Source organism: Prenolepis imparis, unplaced genomic scaffold, assembly GCF_030444845.1.
Source record: "Prenolepis imparis isolate NDT839.2.m4 unplaced genomic scaffold, iyPreImpa1.0 SCAF_13, whole genome shotgun sequence".
Taxonomy (NCBI): domain Eukaryota; kingdom Metazoa; phylum Arthropoda; class Insecta; order Hymenoptera; family Formicidae; genus Prenolepis; species Prenolepis imparis.
Genome location: NW_028141171.1, coordinates 2,936,381 through 2,961,452, shown reverse-complemented (window position 1 = coordinate 2,961,452; position 25,072 = coordinate 2,936,381). Strand labels below are relative to the sequence as shown.

At 31.5% G+C, this 25,072-nt stretch overlaps 1 protein-coding gene and 1 long non-coding RNA gene across 4 annotated transcripts; one reads left to right on the top strand and one right to left on the bottom strand.

The window, feature by feature from the left end:
* The first annotated feature begins 599 nt into the window (after positions 1–599).
* LOC145944423 (uncharacterized) lies at positions 600–20,570 on the top strand. Of its 3 annotated transcripts, none has more exons than XM_083052731.1 (21): positions 600–975; positions 2,836–2,946; positions 3,062–3,256; positions 3,849–3,967; positions 4,303–4,552; positions 6,857–7,069; positions 7,342–7,523; positions 7,660–7,860; positions 8,418–8,583; positions 8,662–8,727; positions 9,792–10,142; positions 10,286–10,445; positions 10,597–10,799; positions 11,507–11,654; positions 12,526–12,719; positions 12,823–12,948; positions 15,324–15,423; positions 15,794–15,867; positions 16,078–16,264; positions 16,412–16,578; positions 20,023–20,570. In XM_083052731.1, the coding sequence occupies exons 2-21, from the start codon at positions 2,899–2,901 to the stop codon at positions 20,149–20,151; spliced, it is 3,279 nt and encodes a 1,092-aa protein (XP_082908857.1). In that variant the 5' UTR covers positions 600–975; positions 2,836–2,898; the 3' UTR covers positions 20,152–20,570. The 3 variants fall into 3 exon arrangements, with proteins under 3 accessions (XP_082908857.1, XP_082908860.1, XP_082908859.1); XM_083052734.1 differs by having other exon boundaries at positions 601–975; positions 9,813–10,142; positions 20,023–20,569; XM_083052733.1 differs by lacking the exon at positions 600–975 and adding an exon at positions 1,209–1,540.
* On the bottom strand, positions 17,293–18,998 carry LOC145944424 (uncharacterized). The gene is made up of 2 exons (XR_014426673.1): positions 18,561–18,998; positions 17,293–18,446 (listed from the first exon to the last, which is right to left on the bottom strand). It is a non-coding gene; the product is annotated as an uncharacterized LOC145944424 (long non-coding RNA).
* Positions 20,571–25,072: the final 4,502 nt, after the last annotated feature.

Below are 25,072 nucleotides of genomic sequence, written 5' to 3'. Positions count from 1 at the left end.
GCCCAAAGTTTAACGTCATAAAATTTTGTCCTCGAATTACGTGAACGCTATGCGAAATCTCGTGCCTGCCGCCGCACGAGTCCACGAGACGCTCATCGTTGGTGAGACAAAGCCAGAGCGATGGATTGTTGGTCCTTGTCTGACTCATCTGTTTAGTTCTCAACTCGGTTCTTATCCGAGTAGTTCGGATATGAACCATATCACGGATTCGAACCATTTACCACGCTTTTTACCGAGCGTAACGACGTAGTTTACATACACTTTCTCAGGGGGCGCATTAGTACACGCGTCCACTGAATCGCGGTGGCCGCTCTCATGTTTCTCTCTGATAGGTCTCTAGGCCGATGTAAACTAGGCCAATAGAAAGCAGACGCACGCACGCACACGACAGCACACGCGCGCGCGCGCACACATACCCAAATTTGATTATCGAGTAGAAAATTTCTCTAAAAATTCCCTAGTCCTCAGCCAATCGCATCGCGTCGTGGTCTATCTGGATGTTTTCTCGAAAATTCGTAGTAACAAATCGGAGAGAGCGCAAAGATAGAAAGAAAGAGAGAGATAGAGAGAGAGAGAGAGAGAGGAGAGAGAGAAAGAGGGAGGTTGGGTTCTCCCAGTCTGCGATCGTGATGTGTGGTGTGTGTTGCGCGGTGTTTGCGCGGTGTTTGTACGACTAGGTTACGCGCCGTCGACGCGAAATGACGTTTCTCGCTTGTAAATATCGCTCATCGTGAGCCCCTCGAGGATGAACCTCGAGCGTACGAGCGATCTCTCGTAGCCGCGCTCCGCCTGGGTCCCCGCGCTACGTCGAGAGAGACACCAGGAAGAACTAAATCAGACTAAAGACTAGGGAAAGGAGGTGGTGCCGAGCGCGAACTCTCTCTCAACGACGTCTCCTCCGTCGAGGATCCCGCGCACGCTCGACGCGCCAAGACTGACAAGCAAGACTCCGTGCGTGCGTGCGTGCAAAGTGAGGTTAGGGACGTTAGCTAGAGGAACCCTGCCTCCCCCTTCCCCCTCGCTTCACCTCCCTCCCCGCCCCCTGTTGTTTATCGTCGCACCCTCTCCTCCGGCGCGACCAAGGTGAATCGCCCGCGTGCGTTTTCGCGACGCCGTCGCCACCTCCGCACGAGCTGTCAACCTAACCTCCCACCCTCTCTCTCTCTCTCTCTCTCTCCCTCTCTCTCTCTTTCACTCTCTCTTTCTCTCTCTCTTTCTCTCTCTCTCTCTCTCTTTCTCTCTCTCTCTCTCTCTCTCTCTCTCTCTCTCTCTCTCTCTCTCTCTCTCTCTCTCTCTCTCTCTCTCTCTCTCTCTCTCTCTCTCTCTCTCTCTCTCTCTCTCTCTCTCTCTCTCTCTCTCTCTCTCTCTGCTCGTTCGCGTCATTTGTTTTTCCGCGTTTACCGGAAATACCTACTGATTTTCCCTCATTCATAGATATATTCCTTTGCTTGTTTATCGCTTTTTTTCCCCCTATCCCTCTCCCTTCCCCCTTCGATGTCATATGCACGTCTCCCCCGCGTCAGTCGTGGATGAGATCAAGGTATCAATTAGACTCATCGAACACGGCAAAGATCATCGCATGATAATGAATTTCTGCGGGAGCTTTTTTGCGAGAAACACATTTCGAGTTTTCACACGATTGGTTTTGACGTGATGGAGCAATTTTCGGGAATTTAAAAATTCTGTATTTATGTTTTCTCGCTCAAAGGTTCCTTTAATTATTGCAATGACACTTTAAATGGATGTTGATGGTAGAATTTTGAGTTTGCTTGTCGATAGTTGATTATTAATTGTGCTTTTTCTCTTTTAAAGATGTAAATAAATAATTTTGAATTTTTCTCTCATAGTTCCTTTGATATGGTTTATTTTTACAATGCGTATATCTATAGAGAAATTTGTCGATGAAACCCATCCAGAGCATGTGTATACATATTGTTTCAAAAATCATTGCACATTCTCATAGAATGCACTGTGATAAGTTGATTTGACTTCTTATAGAAAACTGTAATTAAAAAAAAAAAAATTGTTTGACATAAGTAAATGAGAACATATGCACATTTTATATTTAAAGCTATAAATCTAGTGTACAATTTTATATGTTCTATACATTTTATTTTTTCCTTCTTTCAATACCTTTAAAAATATATCTTTCTAGTTTTAAATATATAAAAAAATGCAGAGAGAGAGAGAGAGAGAGAGAGAGAGAGAGAGAGAGAGAGAGAGAGAGAGAGAGAGAGAGAGAGAGAGAGAGAGAGAGAGAGAGAAGATACACAATAGCTAATACAATTTGATTTTAAATTACCTGAAACATGGGATATATATTTATATACATATTAAAATATTGCAGACTCTTTTCAATTTTTATTACTTAATTATTTAGTGATACAATTATAATCATAATTAGCCTAGATTTAAAAGGTTATATCTGCTATAATAAAGTTTAGTTAAAATAATTTTATTTTTCTTTAAAAATTAATAATTACGTAGTTAATAGTTTATCTTTGAAAATTAAATATTAGAAATTTAAAGAAAAATTTCTGCCTGTTTTACTAACAATAAGTTATTAAGATTATTTTTAATCAATTTTTTGTTTCAAAATATGGATCAAAAAATTCTTAAATTTACTCGTAATTAATTTTTTGTCTCAAAATGTTGATCAATTAAAGATTCTCCTATTATGTATTTAATATATAAATGTATTTGTGAGTTATTGGGGCAAATATCAATTGTTTTTCCTGCATCTTCATGATAATAAATTAATGCTATCCATAATTTATGCTATCTTCAACACCAATTTATGTGAATGAATAATACATCTAGTGGGACGTATTTCAGAATATGAACGATTATTACCGCCTCAGATATGACATTAAGTGGCGCCAGTAATCAGAAATTACAATGATTGGTGCGGCCTGTAGTTTGGAAGATGCGTGTCAGCAGGCTCAGGTGCGTAACAAAATTCAATCACAATCCATGCAACATAGAGCAATAAAATTATCATTGTACATTGTTTACATTTATCAAATAATTTATTGCCTTATTTATCTCATTGTTCGTGCAGGATATGATTAATCAAGTATCCAGAGGTTGGAAGACTGCACTGGGTCCGGATTCTTTAACCTTAATATCGAATAAATCATTGCCCTCTCAAAAGAAAGAGCAGAGTCACTCCAGGCATAGCATCCAGTCCAAACTCACCAGACTCTACTTCGAAGAACTCTCCAAGGTTCCTCATGCAACCCCAGATTCCGTTTTGGTACGTTCACTTTTCTCTTTTATTGAATTCTTAAAGCTCCCGACCATGTTAAAATAGTGACGTCAGAAGCGAGAAAACACACGCTAAAAATTTTTAGATGCCATTTCGAGATAAAAAGATATTTCGATGAAATAGCACTTCAGATGACTTTAGCACATTCTTAAAATATCTCGAAAACTATCCTTTTCCCTTTATAATCAATCAACAGCTGTAAAATGACTGTAATATGAGGCCTAGTCCGTCTGATCTTTGCAGATGCGCAATCATTTCGCATGACAAAATCTGATATCACGATCATTTTACGGTTGTCGATTGACTATCAAGGGAAAATAATAATTTTCGAGGTGTTTTATAGGTGCCAAAGCCATCTGAAATAGTGTTTCATCGAAATATCTTTTCATTTAAAAATGGCATCTAAGAATTTTCAGCGTGATGCTTTCTCGCCTCTGACGTTACGATCTAATATGGCCGCGGCGAGGACCCAGGAGCCTTAATACTCTTTACAAAAAAATATCACATTTTATTCGTATTTTTGTACGCAAACACAATATGTAGTATACCTGAAATACGTTTTATCTTGAATTTTGTACAGAACAATCTTGAGAATGAGTGTGATCTTTTGGGGCGGTTAGTGCAACGAGAAGGTTTACATACATTAATTGTTAATCTCTATGCTGGTAATAAAGGATACTCATTAGCTGTAAGAAATAGGTAAGTTTGATGTTTTTTCTCAGTTGACAATGATAATATTACCACAATGTGTTTTTAATTACGAAAAAAAAAAATTTTTAATTATGTACTATATTATTATAAACTATAAATATTTAAACTTTTGATTTTCCGATTGCTTTTTTAATGTTGCCCCAATTCTAATATGTTGAGAATTTTAATTTTACCAAACTTAAGACATTTAATATTTATATCAGAAATATGCACATTTCACATGTAATTAATCTCTTAAGATAAAAATTAATTCTTAAAATTCCTCAGATTTTTATATAGAATTGACCATTAATATAGAGATTTTCTCTTTCTCGATTTTATAGTGATAAGGGGAATCAGTATGATAAAAATTCATTACTAGCCGAGACTCAACTCATGGGTTACGAACAGGGTGAACTACTTTCGTGCATAGATAATGGCCAACTGCCGGCGATGCTAGCCGAACAATTAGAATCCAATTATTCACATTTATTTTACGACGGCTGCATAATCGCTGAGGTCCGAGATTATCGAAAGTCATTTTCTCATAACAGAGCCGAGGTTCATCATGTACTTCTTAAACCTACGACACAAGTAAGATTTGGTCATTGAATATTGTAGTCGATAAAAAGGATGAAATATTTTACAAGAATATAATAAATAAGAGTATAGTAAATATAAAGAAAGTTTGGATCGCGCGATTTTCTTAAAAAGACCAAGAGAGGATATATATTCAAACCGGAAGTTATCAAGCATCAGTCATCAATTGGTGTAAAGGAAATACATGATTGTTTTTTAAGAGAAAACATGTAATTTGTAATTAGCAGCTATAGACAGAGTGTCCCAAAAGTCCTGCAACAGTCAAATATCTTGAAAACGAAAGCTTGTTGAAAAAAATGTTTCAAATAAAAGTTGTAGGGCTTTAAATAGCGCATTAAATAGTAATGTTAGTGTGATAAGACCATGTAAAATTTACTTTGAAATTTTTAAATGGAAACCCCTATTTGTGATTGCACATTCTTGTAGTTTATTTCGAGAGCTTTTCAAAACACTATAATAAAGTATTTTTTTCATTCAGTGTTTTTCGAATTATAATGCTTGAAGTTTACAATATTTTGACATAAAATACAAAATATCTTGTAAAATATTTAGTTTTCGATAATCTTACCTTAATACTTTTATGCATAAAATAATTAGACAAATCAATTGGTAAATAAAAAAAACGCATAGTTATTTTTAAGAAAATGTATACAATTTGCAACATATTTTTTCTTAAAAACAATTATGCGTTTTCTTTACACTAATTGATTGGTTTCATTATTCTGTGTATAAAAATATTAAGGTACGATTACCGAAAATTGAATGTTTTGTAAGATATTTTGTATTTTATGTCAAAAAATATTGTATCTTTTAAGCTTCACAACTCGAAAAATACTTAACGGAAAAAACTTTATTATAGTGAAACTTACATTCACGCAATACAGACTACCAAAAATATAAACATCTTATTTATTTTTATTTTGATTTTCTCGACTGTTTATATACTATTTATAACGCGCTTGAATCCTGTCTTATACAGAGTTATTGTGTGTGTGACAGTCGAGAAGATTAACTTTGTCTTTCATTATATTCTTCTATAATAAAGAAGGACACATATAAGAGTATTTCCAGCTGTACATTATGTAAGTTTGATCTAATCAATCATATAATGTAAATAGACTCAGTTCGGTTCATCGTTACGTTAATTACATGTTAGGTCGAGGTCCATCTGTAATTAAAAGATTAAAATACAGGCTTCGCCTGGAAACTAATTCGGTTTTTACATCCTGGCCGTCAAACCTTGATGTCAGATTACAAACACGTATCATAAAATAACATGGAAACGATAAAGAGGAACAAATTGAGAGAAGAAGTAAAAAATCATAGCGTTATGTTGCGTGGATTTATAGTTTAACGGGAGACTATATAATTTTAATTTTTATTCCGCTGACTCACTTTATATATTATAATTTTTTTTTATGTTTATTTAGTTATGTAACCTTGATATAAAAAAATTGTTTATATTAGCGTTGAAGAAGGTCTAAAGATAGACCGAAACGTTTGCTCAATGTTTATAGTAATTTAATAAATTTAATTAATTTTGCGCCTCAATTACTGCGCATTCTTATTGCCAATAAGCTATTTCCTTTTATCAAAAATAGGGATTTATATTTAAAAATTTCAAAGTGAATTTTACGTTGCCTTAACAATGCTATTTATGGTCACACTATATATATATATATATATATTATTTCTATTTAATGCACCACTTAAAGCCCTACAACTTTTATTTAAAAATTTTTCTCAAAAAGCCTTTGTTTTCGAGATATTTAACTGTTGCAGGACTTTTGGGACACCTTGTATATTTTTTCTTAAAAACAATTACGTATTTTCTCTATATCCCTTTCATTTTTTTGTGCATAAAAGTATCGAGGTAAGATATCGAGAAATTAATATTTTACGATATTTCATAGCTTAAAATTATGTTAAAGTATGAAATATCTCGTAAACTATTCACTTTTTCGCCACCCTATAACATTTTATGGGTTGACGTAGATTGACCTTCAAATGACCTTGAAAAATGACTAGTTAAAATTCAACTTTTTTCCCCCTCTAAATTTTTTAAATTTTTGTATAAAATATTCTCATCTCGCAAACAGTCATAGTTTCAGAGATATTCTATATTAATTAAAATGGGACATTTTAATTATATAAAGATGATTTTTAATTGTATACACAAGAAATAGCATCTCACTATTGTATGCAGCTGTGATTAATTCTAATATATGAATTGAAATTATTTATTTTGAACATATAATTTAAGTTAAATTTTGAAAATTCTTGTTTATGTGTGTGCAGAGCGTACTTTCGGATGTGTCGACGCTTACAAGTGATGGAGATTGGAGCCATGAAGAGCGGTTAATGTTGGAATCACATATAGTGGCAGCTACTCAAGGACCTTTATGCTTAGATCCGAATCCTATTCCCACCTTAGCTAGTACAAGAATTAAACAGTCGAAATCACTACTTACCGATTATCAACTCATGCGACAAGCCAAAAAGTTTTCTCAGGTAATACTTTAGTTTGTAATTTATTATACAGTTTAATATAAATTGAAATATCTTAGAAATAAAGAATTAATTAAAGGTTTTTAAAAGTATGTCATAAAAAAGTCATAAAAATATGCCATAAAAAAATTTAATTATTTGATATTAATAAATAATAAATAATATTTAAACAATATAATATGAGAAAATTACATCATATTTATATGCACAGCTTGCTATGCGTCACCCTTGATTTGCATGAAGCGGTGGTAAACCACTTTATTGCTTGATATTAGGTCACAGTCAATCGAAAAAGAAAATTGGAACAGTTAGCCCAGCCGGAAGGACAAACGATGCAGGACTTAATGCAGAAATTCCGTTCGAAAAGAAGAGGATTAGCGACAAGCACTGCCTGCCCACCGCCTTTTCTCACAAGCCCTCCTCTGCTTCCACCATCTTCAGCAATCGAAGTTTTAAGGTTCTTACAACAGAGCATGTCTTTTTTTCTTTTTTTTTTGTAGCTTATACTTTTTCTTTTTAATTTGTTGCCTTACATTTTTTACTGTAAAATATATCCGCGAAATTAATTAGCAATGAAATGATTCGATGATTAGATATGCAAAAGCATACGAACGGCCACAAGAAACGATAGACTGTACGCCACAAGTTATAGAAGAGTATATATTAGAACCTGCGGAAAATCAGGATTACATAAAACTCTCGATCCTTCAACGACCCGCTACTTCCGAGTACCTTGGAGAACTTTATATGGATAAAAATCATCGTGATGGAAAGAAGAATGGTTCTTCTTGCCGGTATGTGCATTTTATATATATATATATATATATATAGATAGATAGATAGATTATATATAAATTATAATTATATACATATAAATATATAATATAGAAATTATATTGTATATTAATTATATGGTATAAATTTATATTTTGATATTTTTTTTGCACAAAGTACAAATTATTTGTTAATAAATGTTGCAGCATTTGATTTATTTGAATTTATTTTTTTAGTTATGATGGAGAGGAGGCTCCAATGTATTAATATAAGGATTGAATTGAATGGGCTAATAAGAGCCGGTGTGTCGGAAATAAAAACGCAAAGATTTGTATACTTATTCTTTATTTCTTTAGAACGTTTTGGTTCTTTCTTTGGACCATCTTCAGCTTGACTGTGGTCAGTATTGGTTTATACATCATACCGTACCACACGTTAAGCTGAAGATGGTCCAAAGAAAGGACTGAAACGTTCTAAAGAAATCAAGAATAAGTAGTAAGTAAATCTTTGCGTTTTTATTTCTGATGCACCGGCTCTTATTATCCCACTCCATTCAAACCTTATATTATTTTTTTAGATTTACATTAGGTACCAGAGCCGTGGCTAATTATTACTATCAGCAGTTTAAAGAAATATTCACAGAGGAGGGTAGGAAGAATGTAAGAATAAGACATATTGTACCAGGACAGACTGATGATGTACGTATCACATGTACACCTGGCATGCAGCGAGCACATCAGCAGGTATATGCATTTTTACTGTAATATTTTCTAATTAATTACCTCATGTTGGATATTCCTTTCTTTTCATTTTTTTTTCAGGCGCAACATGCGAAATTAACTGCTCGACAATTTCAGCAAATTCAATCGCAACAGATAGCACAGCAGGTTTGTAAACTATAAGTGCAATGTCTGCAGTAATATCATACAGAATTGAATGACAAGAAACGAAATAAGATTTAAATATTTTTCTCTCGATGATATAAAAGTAGAAAAAAATATATAAATATATATACAGGGTGTACCAAAGTCCTGCAACAGTTAAATATTTCGAAAACAAAGGCTTTTTGAGAAAAATGTTTCAAATAAAAGTTCTAGTGCTTTAAGTGACGCATTAAGTAGTAATATTAGTGTGATTATTAATAACATTGTTAAGCCATGTAAAATTCACTTTGAAATTTTTAAATGGAAACCCTTATTTTTGATTACATATTCATATCTTAAGAGCTTATCTTAAGAGCTTTTCAAAACATTATAATAAAGTTTTTCTCCGTTAAATATTTTTCGAGTTACGGCTTAAAAGATATAGTATTTTGACATAAAATAGAAAATCTCTTGTAAAACATTCAGTTTTCGATAATCTTACCTTAATACTTTTGTACACAGAATAATGAGATCAATCAATTGGTGTTAAAAAAAAACGTATAATTATTTTTAAGAAAAAATATGTTGCAAATTGTATACATTTTCTTAAAAATAACTATGTGTTTTCTTTTCTACGAATTGATTTGTCTAATTATTTTATGCTGGGTAGGTTTGGTGCAAGGTAAGATTATCGAAAACTAAATATTTTACAAGATATTTTGTGTCAAAATATTGTAAACTTCAAGCATTATAATTCGGAAAGCACTGAATAAAAAAATTCTTTATTAGTATTTTGAAAAGCTCTCGAAATAAACTACAAGAATGTGCAATCAAAAATATGGGTTTCCATTAAAAAATTTCAAAGTAAATTTTACATGGTCTTAACAATGCTATTTATAGTCACAATAACATTACTATTTAATGCGCCACTTAAAGCCCTATAACTTTTATTTGAAACTTTTTTTCAAAAAGCTTTTGTTCGAGATGTTTGACTGTTGCAGGACTTTTGGGACACTCTGTATACATATATCGCAATTTCTCTCATCGATGATCGACCTTGTCTCACAATCTTGTGTAAACATTTCCAGCAAATTCGCACGCCATTTCAGATTCTATCGCGGGCTCAAGGACAATTGAATACTCTGACTGGTCAAGTAGCCTCGATGAAGACTATGACGGAAGCCACCACCTCTGTACAAAATAATCTGTGCGTGGACTCTGCGAATATGCCTCAAGTTATTCCTCAGAATGATGCCACCGTATTGAGTTCAGGCCAGTCTTTGGCCAATGGTGGCCCCAACGCGTCGACCTCCGTGCAGGTCGATAATTCTGCGATGGCAGTTGCGGACAACACTTGTAACGGATCTGGTATTCTGGTCTTTCAACAAAAATCGAGTGGTACTATTAATAACGCGACATCCACTAATGTTCCTGTCTTGGTGAGTTTTTATTTGATTTTCTTTCCTGTATTTCGTGACACACAGACGAAAAAAGGATTAATGAAAATGTTTTTACTTAATTTTGTAAATTGGTGATATATCTTTATATCTCTTTTTACAAGTTTTTTGTTTAAAATTCACAGCAAGCGCAATTGCAAGCAGGGACACAGAACTGTATAAGTGAAACTGCCAATCAGAACCAAAATGAGCCGCCGTTCAAGAAGCACTCGACTAATCCGGCAATATGTGCTCTCGTCACTTCCCTCATGAATTCCGCGAATCAGTTCCAGCAACAAGCCGCAGGTTCATATTTTTTACTGTCGAGGAAAATGACTCGCTTTTTTTTTTCTTCGTACAATTATTTATTCGCAAATCTATGAATAAAAAATGAACTTATTCACAAATCTGAATGAGTGGAATCAGATGCAGATTTGTATTTCATTGTACCTTGTAGCCAATGCTGCAGCCGCAGCCATGAACAACAATGCGCAAGCTACAAACAAGTCCAGCAACGCCACAATCCTTAATTTATTAAACAGTCCTACGAATTTGGCTCAACAGAAAGTTCAACCGCGAAAGATTTCTCTCAATGCTTCCATGCCATCCAGAGTTTTTAGTCATGGCAATGTGATCAACGTACCTAGCACTACGGGTCAGGTATGTTTAATAATAAACATAATTTTTTATTAATAACTTATTACTTGCTACAAGTGTTCTATTTATATCTTGTATGTATCCGTACACACATATAATTAACAAGCATATAATTATATAATAATCCTTTTATATATTCAATTGATACCTTTAAGACTTTTGGGTCCTCGCGGCCATGTTAGGTTGTGACGTCAGAGGCGAAAAAGCACACGCTGAAAATTCTTAGATGCCATTTTTAAATGAAAAGATATTTCGATGAAACACTATTTTAGATAGCTTTAGCACACTTTTAAAATACCTCGAAAACTTATTTTCCCTTGATAATCAATCAACAACCGTAAAATGATCGTGATATCAGACTTTGTCATGCGGAATGACTGCGTATGTGCAAAGACCAGACGGCCTGGGCTTCATATTATAGTCATTTTACAGTTGTTGATTGATTATAAAGGGAAAAGGATAGTTTTCGAGGTATTTTGAAAGTGTGCTAAAGCCATATGAAGTCATCGAAATATCTTGTTATTTCGAAATGGCATCTAAGAATTTTTAGCGTTTGTTTTCTCGCCTCTGACGTCACAATTCCAACATGGTCGGGGAGGAGCCAAAAGCCTTAATCCCTTTATACTGATTGGTGGTTAATTATTTGATAGTTTGATATAAAACATATATTTATGTATATGCAAATGTTACTTACATCATTAATATTTTAGGTACGCGTGAGTTTGAATTCTGCTTTAACTGGACAGCTAGGGTGCAAGCAACAATCAATGAAAACGACTACCGTTAGACTCGCCCGAGTACAAGATTCCACATCTACGCTTGGCTTATCAATGCCGGGACTTTCGGCTATGCTTGCTGGTACAATAAACAATATCTATAGATTTTCAAAGATATTCTGTTACAATAAAAAATATAATTTTTTTTACTTAATTTGTAGGGATTAAGAAGCTTATATACACATTGATCACGTTGATCACATTGATTATATACACAGGGTGTATTTTAATTAATATAAAATATCTATGAAACTATGTAACGAGAAAATATTTTATACAAAAGTTAAAAAATTTTGAGGGGAGAAAAAAGTTGATAATTTTGAATTTTAAATAAGTCATTTTTCATAATCATTTAAAAGTCAATTTTTTTTTTTAAATACAACTTCTAATTTTTTAATATAAATCGATTCCTCGCAATATGTGACGTAAAAAGTTATAAGGATAGGATGGTGAAAAAGTGAACAGTTTACAAGATATTGTATACTTTAACATAAACTATGAAATATCTTGTAAAGTATTCATTTTTCGATAATCTTACGTCAATACTTTTATGCGCAAAATAATGAGAGGAATCAATTAATGTAGAGAAATCATATTGTTGTTTGAAAAATTATATAATTATTAGGAAAAGTTTGTAATTAGCAATTATATTTTATAAAAAATTAAATGACCTTGAAAAACGGTTGACCTTCAAATAACCTTGAAAAATATTCTTGAAAAATTACCTAATCATAACTTCTTTCCCTTCTCAAATAACTTTTGTTCGAAACATTGTTTTCTAAAACGTAATGTATATATATATATATATATATATATATATATATATAAGATATTAAAATGGGACTGTATAACGTTAAAATAATATTTATTAAATACAATATAGATAGTATTCCACTATAAATCAATATTTTTTTAGTTTCGTTAATAATGTAATGTATGTATGATTCGAATAGGCACGCCGTCGGCGGACAATCCGATACCCGGGATGAATTCGGCTTCGTCCCTACTTGAGCGACTTAATGCCTCTTCCAGTCAGAGCAGTCAACCAGCAAGTCCGATGACCAGTCCGTCGCCGACTAATGTGAATCTACAAGGCGTGAACCTCACTAGTCTGCCGAACTCTATCAACGGCCTGCAAAACGTTCAGGTTGCTTAATTAAGGGGATACTGTATAATTATTTTAAGTCGATTGTATAGTTGAAATATGCTACGTGCTATCATTCGTTTTTTTTTGTTTTTTTTTTCAATAGGTATCGTTTTCGAGTTTGTCGCAACCCATTACGATGTCATTTCCGAGCTCTGGGGGTACCGTCACACCTGTCATCGTCTCCCTGCCTATATCGTCCGCCACAAATACTTGCACGGCGGTCTCGAGCGTTAGTATCAACTTGCTTATACAGATAATTCTTTTATTGCAAAATAATTTTAACGATAATGAACGGAATTTTTTTACCTATATATATATATATAGGTAAAAAATTATATATATATATATATATATATATATATATATATATATATATATACACACTCGTCAACAAAATTAACGCATATGTATTTTAAGTCAAAATTTCGTATAATTTCAAATAAGTATAACTCCGCTAAAAATGATCGTATTTGAAAAATTTTTTTTTCACTGTCAAGCTTGAAGTCTACTTCAAAAACCATTCGTCAGATTTTTAATTTATCCCCCCCCCCCCCGTACGCCACTACTTCAAAAGTAAGGACGTGTTTTGTCTCTAAAAAATTGCGTATTTTGACGCACTCCACGGGGTGGAATAAATTTTTTTCGCAAATCTTATAACTCGTAAAATGTGGACTTTTTACTACAAATTAAAAAAAAAAGCAATGTTCGTATGATACGCGTTAATTTTGTTGACGAATGTATATATATATATATACATACATACACAGGGTGTCCTAAAAGTCCTGCAACAGTCGAACATCTCGAAAACAAAGGTTTTTGCAAAAAATTTTTTAAATAAAAGTTATAGGGCTTTAAGTGGCGCATTAAATAGTAATGTTAGTGTGACTATAAATAGCATTGTTAAGGCCATGTAAAATTTACTTTGAAATTTTTTAATGGAAACCTCTTTGACTATACAATAGTCAAAGGGAAACCTCTATTTTTGATTGCACATTCTTGTAGTTTATTTCGAGAGCTTTTCAAAATACTAATGAATTTTTTCATTTAGTGCTTTTCGAATTATAATGCTTCAAGTTTACAGTATTTTGACATAAAATACAAAATATCTTGTAAAATATTTAGTTTTCGATAATCTTACCTTTTATGCATAAAATAATTAGACAAATCAATTAGTAGAAAAGAAAACGCATAGTTATTTTTAAGAAGATGTATTACAATTTGTAACATATTTTTTCTTAAAAATAATTATGTGTTTTTTTTACACCAATTGATTGATCTCATTATTCTGTGCATAAAAGTACGAGGCGCATTTTTAAAGGTCCGTTTTGAAATAAAAAAAAGATCTTAACATATAAAAATAATTTATTATAGCCAAAAAACTTCTACAAGTTTACTTTATTTTTCCACATAATCACCATTGACTTTCACGCATTTTTGATATTGTTTTAACAGCTTCCTAATTCCATTGTCGTAAAAGTCTGCCGCCTGTGTCTTGTACCAGTTAGTAATGCCCTTCTTTAGTTCGTCTTTCTTTTCGTTCTTTAGTTCGCCTTTCTTTTCGTTCTTTAGTTCGCTTTAGGAAATTGAATAGACAATTCTGAAACCGTAAACCGCTGATTTTCAATAATTTTTGTATTCACTTCTTCTATTAAACATTCTGTCATTATTGTTGGGCGACCGCTACGTTCTTCATCATGAACATTTGTTCGTCCTTCTCTAAACAAACGACACCATTGCCTAACTTTACTGTCACTCATAACATTTGGTCCAAAATCCTCACAAAGTTGTCTATTCAAGTTCCTAACGGTAAACTAAAGAACGGCGTTACTAACTAGTTCAAGACACAGGCGGCAGACTTTGAAGATAATGAAATTAGGAAGCTGTTGAAACAGTATCAAAAATGCGTGAAAGTCAATGGTGATTATGTGAAAAAATAAAGTAAGCTTGTAGAAGTTTTTTGGCTAAAATAAATTATTTTTATGTTAAGATCTTTTTTTAATTTTAAAACAGACCTTTACTTTAAAAATGCGCCTTGTATTAAGGTAAGATTATCGAAAACTGAATGTTTTACAAGAGATTTTGTATTTTATGTCAAAATATTATATCTTTTAAGCCTCGTAACTCAAAAAATATTTAACGGAGGAAAAACTTTATTATAATGTTTCGAAAAGCTCTTAAGATAACCTACATGAATATGTAATCAAAAATAAGGGTTTCCATTTAAAAATTTTAAAATGAATTTTACGTGACCTTAACATTGCTATTTATAGTCACATTAATATTACTACTTAATACACTTAAAGTCCTACAGCTTTTATTTGAAACATTTTTCTCAAAAAGCCTTTGTTTTTGAGATATTTGACTGTTGCAGGACTTTTGAGATACCCTGTATATGTATGTATGTATGTATGTATGTATGTAAAAAGTATAAGTTCTCATCCTGCATGATAGATTTTAGCACATGCTGACTACAGATATCTATTGGACACATATGTATTTATTGCACTGGAAGGATTATTTATTATTGCGATATGCAAAACATGGATAAATAGTAATACAATAAACAATCTATACAAGTATCGTTGAAACGATATGTTATTTCAGATGGTGGCTGCGACTGTCGTTACAACAGCTATTGCTGGAAGTACACCAACAGTAGTGATCGCCAATCCTGCCAATCCTGCTCATTTATCTTTACCAATTGGTAATATATATTTTATATTTTATCGGTTCTCTAGTTGAACTTGTTCCATTCTTTTATACAAATTTTTTATGCTAAATATGTTAAATATTCATATTGTAAAAAATGTAAATTGTTTTACAAAACTTTTTGTAATTTTATAGAGTAGTTATAAAATTATAGTTATAAAAAATTTCTTATAAAACAATCTCCATTTTTTTTCTAAATATGATATAGAAAAATTTGACGTGTTTGTAAGAAACATTTAATGTATCTTAACAATTTAAAATACATTTGTCTCTATATAAGATAGATATGTATCTCATTGTTATATGTGCAAATCTAACATATATGTATATAATATCTAATATTTTATTGCTCATATGTATTTCAGCCCAAATAATACCATCTGTAAAAGGATTGTCGCAGCAAAATATAAGGAATAATAATGCAGTAACTCTTGCACAGGTATTACTCTATCAGTTGTAAAGCTGTAGTTTTTTTTTTTACATATATTACATTATATTACACTATATTGTAGGATGATAAAATATAAAATTATAACCATTAAAATAAAACAGCTCTACATCTTGTAATACATATGTATCTAGTCCAACACTGTGCACAAGAGAATTGTGTTCCAAAGATTTCATAATAATTAATATTATGTATCATTAGGGAGCACAAGCAATCCAGCTCATTGGATCGTCTCAGAGGCCGCGATTTAATCATATGACTCGTCAAGTACAATCGAATCAAGTTAAATCGGCTGTTCTATCGAATCAGCTGGTAACAGTTGCCAAAACAATGACGGCGAGTCAGTTGATATTGTCTGGTAACAAACAAGTATTAACTCCTATAATGGGTAAGTTCTATAATCTCGAATTTTACGAAAGCAGATTGCGATTACACTATTTTTTTTATATAACACTGCGCACTTATTTATTATATTATTGATAACATTACAACATTAATATTTATATATATATATGATTTTTGTACATATACGCAGCTGCGACGAAACCTGTGCTTATGGCGTCGCAGACGACGCCTTCTTCCCAAGTAGTACCTGTTAATAAGCAAACTCTATTGACAAAATCCTTGCACGCCAGGGCCTCTACTGGCCAGTGCAGCCAACAAACGCAGAGTCTCGGGGTGGCTACTCTATCGCAACAACAAGTACGTACGAATTACATATTAAGAAATTGACTCGTGATTAAATCTTTTTAAAAAAGTAAAATAATATTCTTATTATTAAGGCTCCTGGCTCCTCGCCGATCATGTTGGAATTGTGACGTCAGAGGCGAGAAAACACACGCTAAAAATTCTTAGATGCCATTTCGAAATAAAAAGATATTTTGATGAAACAGCACTTCAAATAGCTTTAGCTCACTCTTAAAATACTTCGAAAACTATCCTTTTTCCCTTTATAATCAATCAACAGCTGTAAAATGTCTGTAATATGAGACTCAGTCCGTCTGGTCTTTGCACATGCGCAGTTATTCCGCATGACGAAGTCTGATATTACGATCATTTTACGATTGTTGATTGTCAAGAGAAAAGAATAGTTTTCGAGATATTTTAAAGGTGTGCTAAAGCCATCTGAAATAGTGTTTCATCGAAATATTTTTTCATTTAAAAATGGCATCTAAGAATTTTCAGCGAGTGCTTTCTCGCCTCTGACGTCACAATCTAACATGGTCGCGGCGAGGACCCAGGAGCCTTAAATCTTTTTAAAAAAAGTAAAATAATATTCTTATTATTAAATTAAAGAGAGGAGAAAGAAAGACTAATTATTATTTATATTAATAAAAATAATATAAAAAATATATATTAATAAAAATAGTATTTATAAATAATAATATTATAAGGGTAAATAATTTTTTCCACCGATACTGGCTAATTGGTATGTATTTAATAAAACCACAACGTTTCGACCATGGGTTTTGGTCCTTTTCAAGTGTACTACAATTAATCAGTGTTGTGCTTAGATGATTTTAAAATTAGCTAGATAAAGATGAGATAAAAATATGTAAATTCATCTTAGATAAGATAAAGATGATTTTATTTTAAATATATATAGATAAAAGATAAAATTATATGACGATTCATCTAGATAACTTCCAGATAATATTATTTTTAAAATCGCTTATGTAAACAGTTAAAAAATGTAATGTAAAATATAAAAATGAAAATTATAGATATAAAAATATATTTATAGTTTTATTTATAAGTTTTTATCGTTTACTGCTCAAGTTCTATTACTTAAAATATTTTCATGTGCTATGAAACTCTAAACCAAATTATCTGAATATTATGTTAGGTAATTTAGTAAAGATAACATTTTTTTATTATCTATATAAAGATAAGATAACGCCAAAATTTCATCTAGATGAGCATCTATATAATTTTATTTAGATAACAGCACTGCAATTAATTAATTACAAAGATACATAGTAATGCGCAAATAGTTCTATGTGAAAGACAGTTAAAATTTTACCTTAAGATTAAAACGGTGAGTATTGTTGTGCGAATACGACATCTTGTCGACTTGTGATAAAATGATACAAGGACTAAACCATGTTTAATATATTGTCATAAATATTGTTCAAATTTTCTGTGTCTTTTTGTAGGTTAATTGTGTTATTAGTTTTTTTGATGTAAAACATTTCGGCTATTTCTCTGTTCTTAGTATGTTTTTCATTATGTAATATAGTCGGTGTTACCCAGTCAAAGTCATGATTAAACTCAAATTTATGTTTACTAATGACCGAATGATTAGACGTGTGCAATTTAATATTATTGAAATGTTCTTTTACTCGAGTACTTAAGAATCTTTTTGTCTGACCAATATAGGACGACGTACAATTTTTACAGTTAATTTTGTACACTAAATTAGTTCGGATAAACTTCCGAAAACCTGACACCTCTGATTTTTCTAGGGCTTGGTATAGTACTGTTTTTGGGTGCGCTGATCAGAAATATCAACATGAAAATCACCGACAAGGTCATCTTCAAGGCCAAACATCGAAAAAATTGTATATTTCCTAAAAAAGGTTTCAAACACAACTTTAATTAGTTTAAATGAAATATCGTGCCTAATGGGGGGCTGCGCCCCCCAAACCCCCCCCTGAAAACTAACCTAACCTAACCTAACTCACCCAACATTGTGCTTAGTCCATGTTGTGCAAAATACGAAAATGTGCAGCTTTTGACTTTCGGGTTGCGTTATCATCGTTCGCCGCCACGTGGCCGCCAAAGGAACCAATGCGCTACATTAGCACGGCCGCGGCGCGCCGCGGCGCGGGCACGTCAAATATATCAGGCGATACATTTATGACGTTTTACTCAGAAAATAATTGTTCTACAAAAAAAATGTATAGAACATAAAAGATGTATTTTTTTAAGGGCTACAAGTTTGGTTTGAAGCATTTTTCTGTAAAATTGAGATTAACTGAAATAATGCAGAAAAATATAATTTTTTCGATGTTTGACCTTGAAGATGACCTTGTCGGTGATTTTCATATTGATATTTGTGATCAGCGCACCCAACAACAGTAGTATACCAAGCCCCATAAAAATCAGAGGTGTCAGGTTTTCGGAAGTACAGCCATTAGTTCTAACATCATTCGATAACTCATCTTTGCCACGTCTAATCAATACATCTAATTTTTTCGGTATTGTATAGACCACATTAAAACCCAGTGTAGCGACAAGCGATCGACCTATGCATTCTGTGACGTTTTCGACAAATGGCAATGAAATAATAGAGGTAGTCTCAAACCTCTTTGTAATGTTATTGGTGACCTCACTGCTATTTCTATTGCGCGCTTTTAATATATTAATTCTTTTCTCAACATAGTGTTTTATAGTATGCTTAGGGAAGCAATTATTTCTTAGAATTCTTTTAACCGTAAAAACATTCTCTTTTTGGAATTGAGCGTCAGACAGTAATATAGCATGGTCGACTAAGCTATAAATAGTGTTGATTTTATAATTAAAGGGATGGTTCGAGTAAAAATTAATGTATCTAATGTACAAAAAAAAAAAAAAAAAAAAAACTAATAACACAATTAACCTACAAAAAGACACAGAAAATTTGAACAATATTTATGACAATATATTAAACATGGTTTAGTCCTTGTATCGGGCTATCATTTTATCACAAGTCGACAAGATGTCGTATTCGCACAATACTCACCGTTTTAATCTTAAGATAAAATTTTAACTGTCTTTCACATAGAACTATTTGCGCATTACTATGTATCTTTGTAATTAATTAATTGTAGTACACTTGAAAAGGACCAAAACCCATGATCGAAACGTTGTGGTTTTATTAAATACATACCAATTAGCCAGTATCGGTCCAAAAAATTATTTACCCTTTTAATTATCTACTGGCAACATCAAGAATTTGATTATTAATAATATAATATATTTATAAAAATATATACATATAGACTATAAAAATAATAGTCTGTAAAAATTGAATATAGAATACTTAGATATTTAGAATTAATTTAATAATAAACAATTTTATATAAACATTTCATTTATATTTACTAAAGGGTATGGCTATGTCATTGCATGATAGGTAAGGAACATTTATTTTGATTTTTATAGCTTCAGCAATTACAACAATGTCTAGCTGCGCAGCATAAAGTCGCCGTCGCGGCGGGAAGTTCTCAAAATAGGACCCAAATTGAAGCTCAGAGAAATTCCACGTCTGCCCCCGGGGAAGATCCCGCCTGAACATGTTCAAATAAATGATAATGTTACGATCATGTTACGTCGAAAATATTAATAATTGGAGCCCGCCTAGAAGAAATGTAATTAGGCATTTATATATTATGCATTATTAAGATCGAATTTGAGATTATATAAATATTCGCGTGTGGAAATATGTACGATGAATTGTGTCTCTCTCTCTTGAATTATGTCCACTTTTTATTATTAGAAAAAGGAGATTTTACTCGTGAACGAGATTTTGTGCGTTCACCAATAGAGAGAATATATAAGATATTTTACCAGATCAGTATATCGTAATGCTATTACGCCGATGTGCAATAAAATTGTTTCTGTCAAATCCCGCCTTAAACGTTACTTTAGGAAGGTTTCAATTATTGTACATATGACTTATACATACGATACGATTCGTTTTATATTAAAACTGTAATAAGTATCCCAAGTTTTTTTATTGATCTCTATTTTCCCCTCTTTCATATTTGCAATTGAAAAATCCCTTAAATTGATTATCGTGTCTTCTTAATTGATGGCGAATAAAAAGAGAGCATGATATTGTTTGATAAGAGCGACATCGATATATCAGTATTATATTTCATTTAATTAATATATATACAAAAAATTTCGTTTATTGTATTAAAATTTATTTTAAGGCTCCTGGCTCCTCGCCGACCATGTCGGAATCGTGACGTCAGAGGCGAGAAAGCACATGCTAAAAATTCTTGCGTGCCATTTTTAAATAAAAAGATATTTCAATAAAACAATACTACAAAATTCTTTGGCACACTTGTAAAATTATCCGAAAACTATCTTTTTCCCTTTATAATCAACAACTGTAAAATAACCGTAATATGAAGTCCAAGCCGTCTGGTCTTTGCGCATACGCAGTCATTCCACATGACAAAGACCGATGTTACACTCATTTTACGGTTGTTTATTAACTGTCAAGGGAAAAGCATAGTTTTCGGACAATTTTATAAGTGTGCCAAAGAGATTTGTAGTGTTGTTTCATCGAAATATCTTTTTATTTAAAAATGGCACGCAAGAATTTTCAGCGTGCATTTTCTCGCCTCTGACGTCACAATCCATGGCCGCGGCGAGGATCCAGGAGCCTTAATTTCAAGATTTTTTCTTTTTCTAAAATTTTCTAAAAAAAAAACATATCAAAAATATTACCTACTTATCTCTTTAGTGCCTTATAATGCTATAATAGGTATTTATATTTTATAATAAATATGAATGCAACATTTTTTTCCTCTTCTTTTATGTTTAAAGTCTTTACTTGCAATTATTACACAAAATCATCTGTTAACATCTTCAGTTTTGGTGATTTATTTGATTAGCATAATTTAAAAAATTATCTTACACATATTTGTATATCATATTTGGTCGAAATTAAAATAATACGAATTTAATAATGCTGCCATAAATATATTATGTAAATCGAATATTTATAAATTTAAACAATAATATCCAGCATTTGTACATATATAAAAACTATTTATAGTTAGCAGATAACTTTGTAATGATTCAGATCATTATAAAAAATATGTGTGATCCAAATTCACCGCACGCATATAATATCCAAAATATATAATCTAGAATCTAGATAATTCACTCCATGATGTGAATCTAAAAATATTAATATGCTCCGAGATATCTAAATATCTGAAAATTTGCGGATAGCATTATATGAATGATTCAGTTATTGCTTAACTTTTCAGGCAAAGTTATTTATTAGATATTCTCTTTATGTACAATTCTCTTATCACAGTAGTTTTGTGCAGTTTTACCTCGATTAAAGTTATAAAATTGAACTTTAGTTCCATTTTCAATCGCGCTAAATTTGTTATTTTGTTTGAAACAACGATTTGTCAAACATCAACATTTTTTAAATTTTGTTTAATAAATTTCGTTCGTAAATTTCGTCACTATAATAATGTACTCTCAAAATAATTTTACTCCTTTTACTTTTTGCTCTTACTTGTTAAAGATATATTGATAATTTATATATATTAATGTTTTAATTAACATTATATAATTATTTATTATATAATTTATAATTTATGTCGAAGATTTAAATGCGAGTACTATAGATTTAAAGTACACATGTTACGACAAATGATAAAATTAATAAATATCAAATTTTATTGTTAATTTACACATGTTTATAAAAGCGCACAAGGATGTTCGATAAAAAACCACGCATAACAATGTAGTGTATTAGGTGCAAAGATTGTGAGGCATCTTATGTTGGTCAAACATGTAGAAAACTGCATACGAAAATTTCGCATCGGAAATCCGAATCACAAAAGTAAGGAACACAAATAACCACTCGGTCATGACAGATCATAAATTACAATCATGATTTCAATTGGAATGACGTTGAGGTGTTGGATTGTGAACCGTCCGATATATATAATTTTTATTAAAAGATTAAAATATATAATCTAAATTTGCAAACGGACACCGAGTTGTTACCAGATGTATACACGAGTTTTCAGCAGCCTACCGAAAATATAAATATTGTTCAACGCATGTGTTTTGATTTATTTCTCGGGTTATTGCCCTCGAGCCTTGGCCAGTGTTTGCTGTTATCTAAATAAAATTATATACATGCTCATCTAGATGAAATTTTGGCATTATCTTATATTTATATAGATAATAAAAATATGTATTATCTATATCTGCATTTAAGATAAAAAAATTGTTATCTTTACAAAATTATCTAAACGATGAATGTTCAGATAATTTGGTTTAGAGTCATAGCACATAAAAATACTTAAGTAGTAGAACTTAAGCAGTAAGCGATAAAAATTTATAAATAAAAGTATATGAATATATTTTTATATCCCTTTTATATAATAATTTACATTTTTTTTTATAACTGTGTTTACAAGCGGTCTTAAAAATAATATTATCTGGAAGTTATCTAGATAAATCATCATATAATTTTACATCTTTTATCTAGATATATTTAAAACAAAATCATCTTCATCTTATATCTAAAATGAATTTTTATATATTTTCATCTCATCTTTATCTAGCTAATTTTAAAATCATCTAAGAACACTGGCCTTGGCTTTGGCATTGTGTCTTTCAATGTTATTACTTAGAACTGTCACCGTATCTGAATATAACATTTTGAATTGTTGATCGCGCTATTATTTGCGGGAAATCGGGATATGACACAATATCTTGACCAAGGAATCAGCGTTTATGTTTGTAAGTTCTTCCTATCTTTTGTTTTCTTCGCGATTAATTAAATCTACGCGAATGATAACTAACAGATCTTATTTACGGTCTGACACAATAGACATCACATCTTGCTCCGCATCTTTCCGGTCTACCAGCTGGCAAAGAAACATCTTGGAGATGATTTTATCAAATTCGAAATTATTACTGTATATATACTGTCGTAGACGGGCGGAAAAGACAATTGACAATTTTTTATTTTGCTGACTAATTACAGTTTCTATTTACGTTCTACATGTTTTCATACGTCTTATTTCAGTTTAATTAATTAATTTATTTATTGTTAATTTTTAGATGTCCGAATTGTAAATTTGCGTCTTCAACTATGTTAACTATTAATTTGTCGATTATTTCCGTTTATATACTTGTTCTTTTTGACTTTGCGGTTTTATTACTCTGATTATTATTGAATTGTATTGACTTTTATTAGCGCTGAAGATGACCCAAAAAAGGGGTCGACACGGTACGCCGTCACCTTATTTCTTTATTATTGATTGTATCATCATAACTTACTTACAATTAATATTAATAAATATAACAATTTAATTTTTGCGCACTAATTACCGCGCAAGGCTCTTTATGCCGTTTATTACCCTTTAGTTAAAATAAATATACTAGTCAACAAAATTAATGCATTGGAATAGATTTCAAAATTACGCATGATTTCAAATAATCATAACTTCGCCAAAAGTTGTCATATTTGAAAAATTCTTTTCATTGTCAAGCTTAAAAGTCTCTACTTTAAAAAGCATTTGTCATATCTTAAATAGATTTGTTATATTTATCCTCCTTCCCACATGCTGTCTTTTAAAAATTAAGGACATATTTTGTCTCCAAAAAATTGAATGTACCAAATCTGACCAACAATCTCCTCTGTTGTGCAACCTCATTGGATAATGCTAATGCTGGCGGTAATTAAACATAAATGTATTGAATATAAATGTATAAGTGTATGGGTAACATTGATGTGTAATAATTCTGCGGAGAAAAATTGTACAAATTTCATTTTTTTTTAAATTTACAAGAAAAGGTTCATATTTTAATATGATTATATATATGATAAGATTTACGAAAAAATTGTATCCCTCCCCGTGGAGTGCGTCAAAGTATGCAATTTTTTGGAGACAAAACATTGTATATATATATATATACATATATATATATACATATATATATACATACATATATATATATATATATATATATATATATATATATATATATATATACAGGGTGTCCGGTGGTTCGACGAAATTTAATTATGTATTGCGCTTAGCAATTGCAACATTGGGCTGTCTCTTCTTGCCGCGTGCATAGTGACCACGTAACATTGGGCTGTCTTTTCTCGCCGCGCGATAAATTAATAAATTAATTTCCCATTAATTATTGCGAATTTCGCAAAATGGTAAAGGACTTTTCTATTCAGTTTAAACCCACTCTACCTGCCCACGATAGGTGAAACGCGAACCACCGGACACTCTGTATATTGTACTTACAATTAACAGGCAATTTGAAAAAAATTATCTTACATATTTGTATACCATATTTAGTCGAAAATAAAATAGTACGAATTTAATAATGCTGCCATGAATATATTTATGTAAATCGAATATATATATTTATAAATTTAAACAATAATAATCGAATATTTGTATATAAAAACTATTTAGCAGAT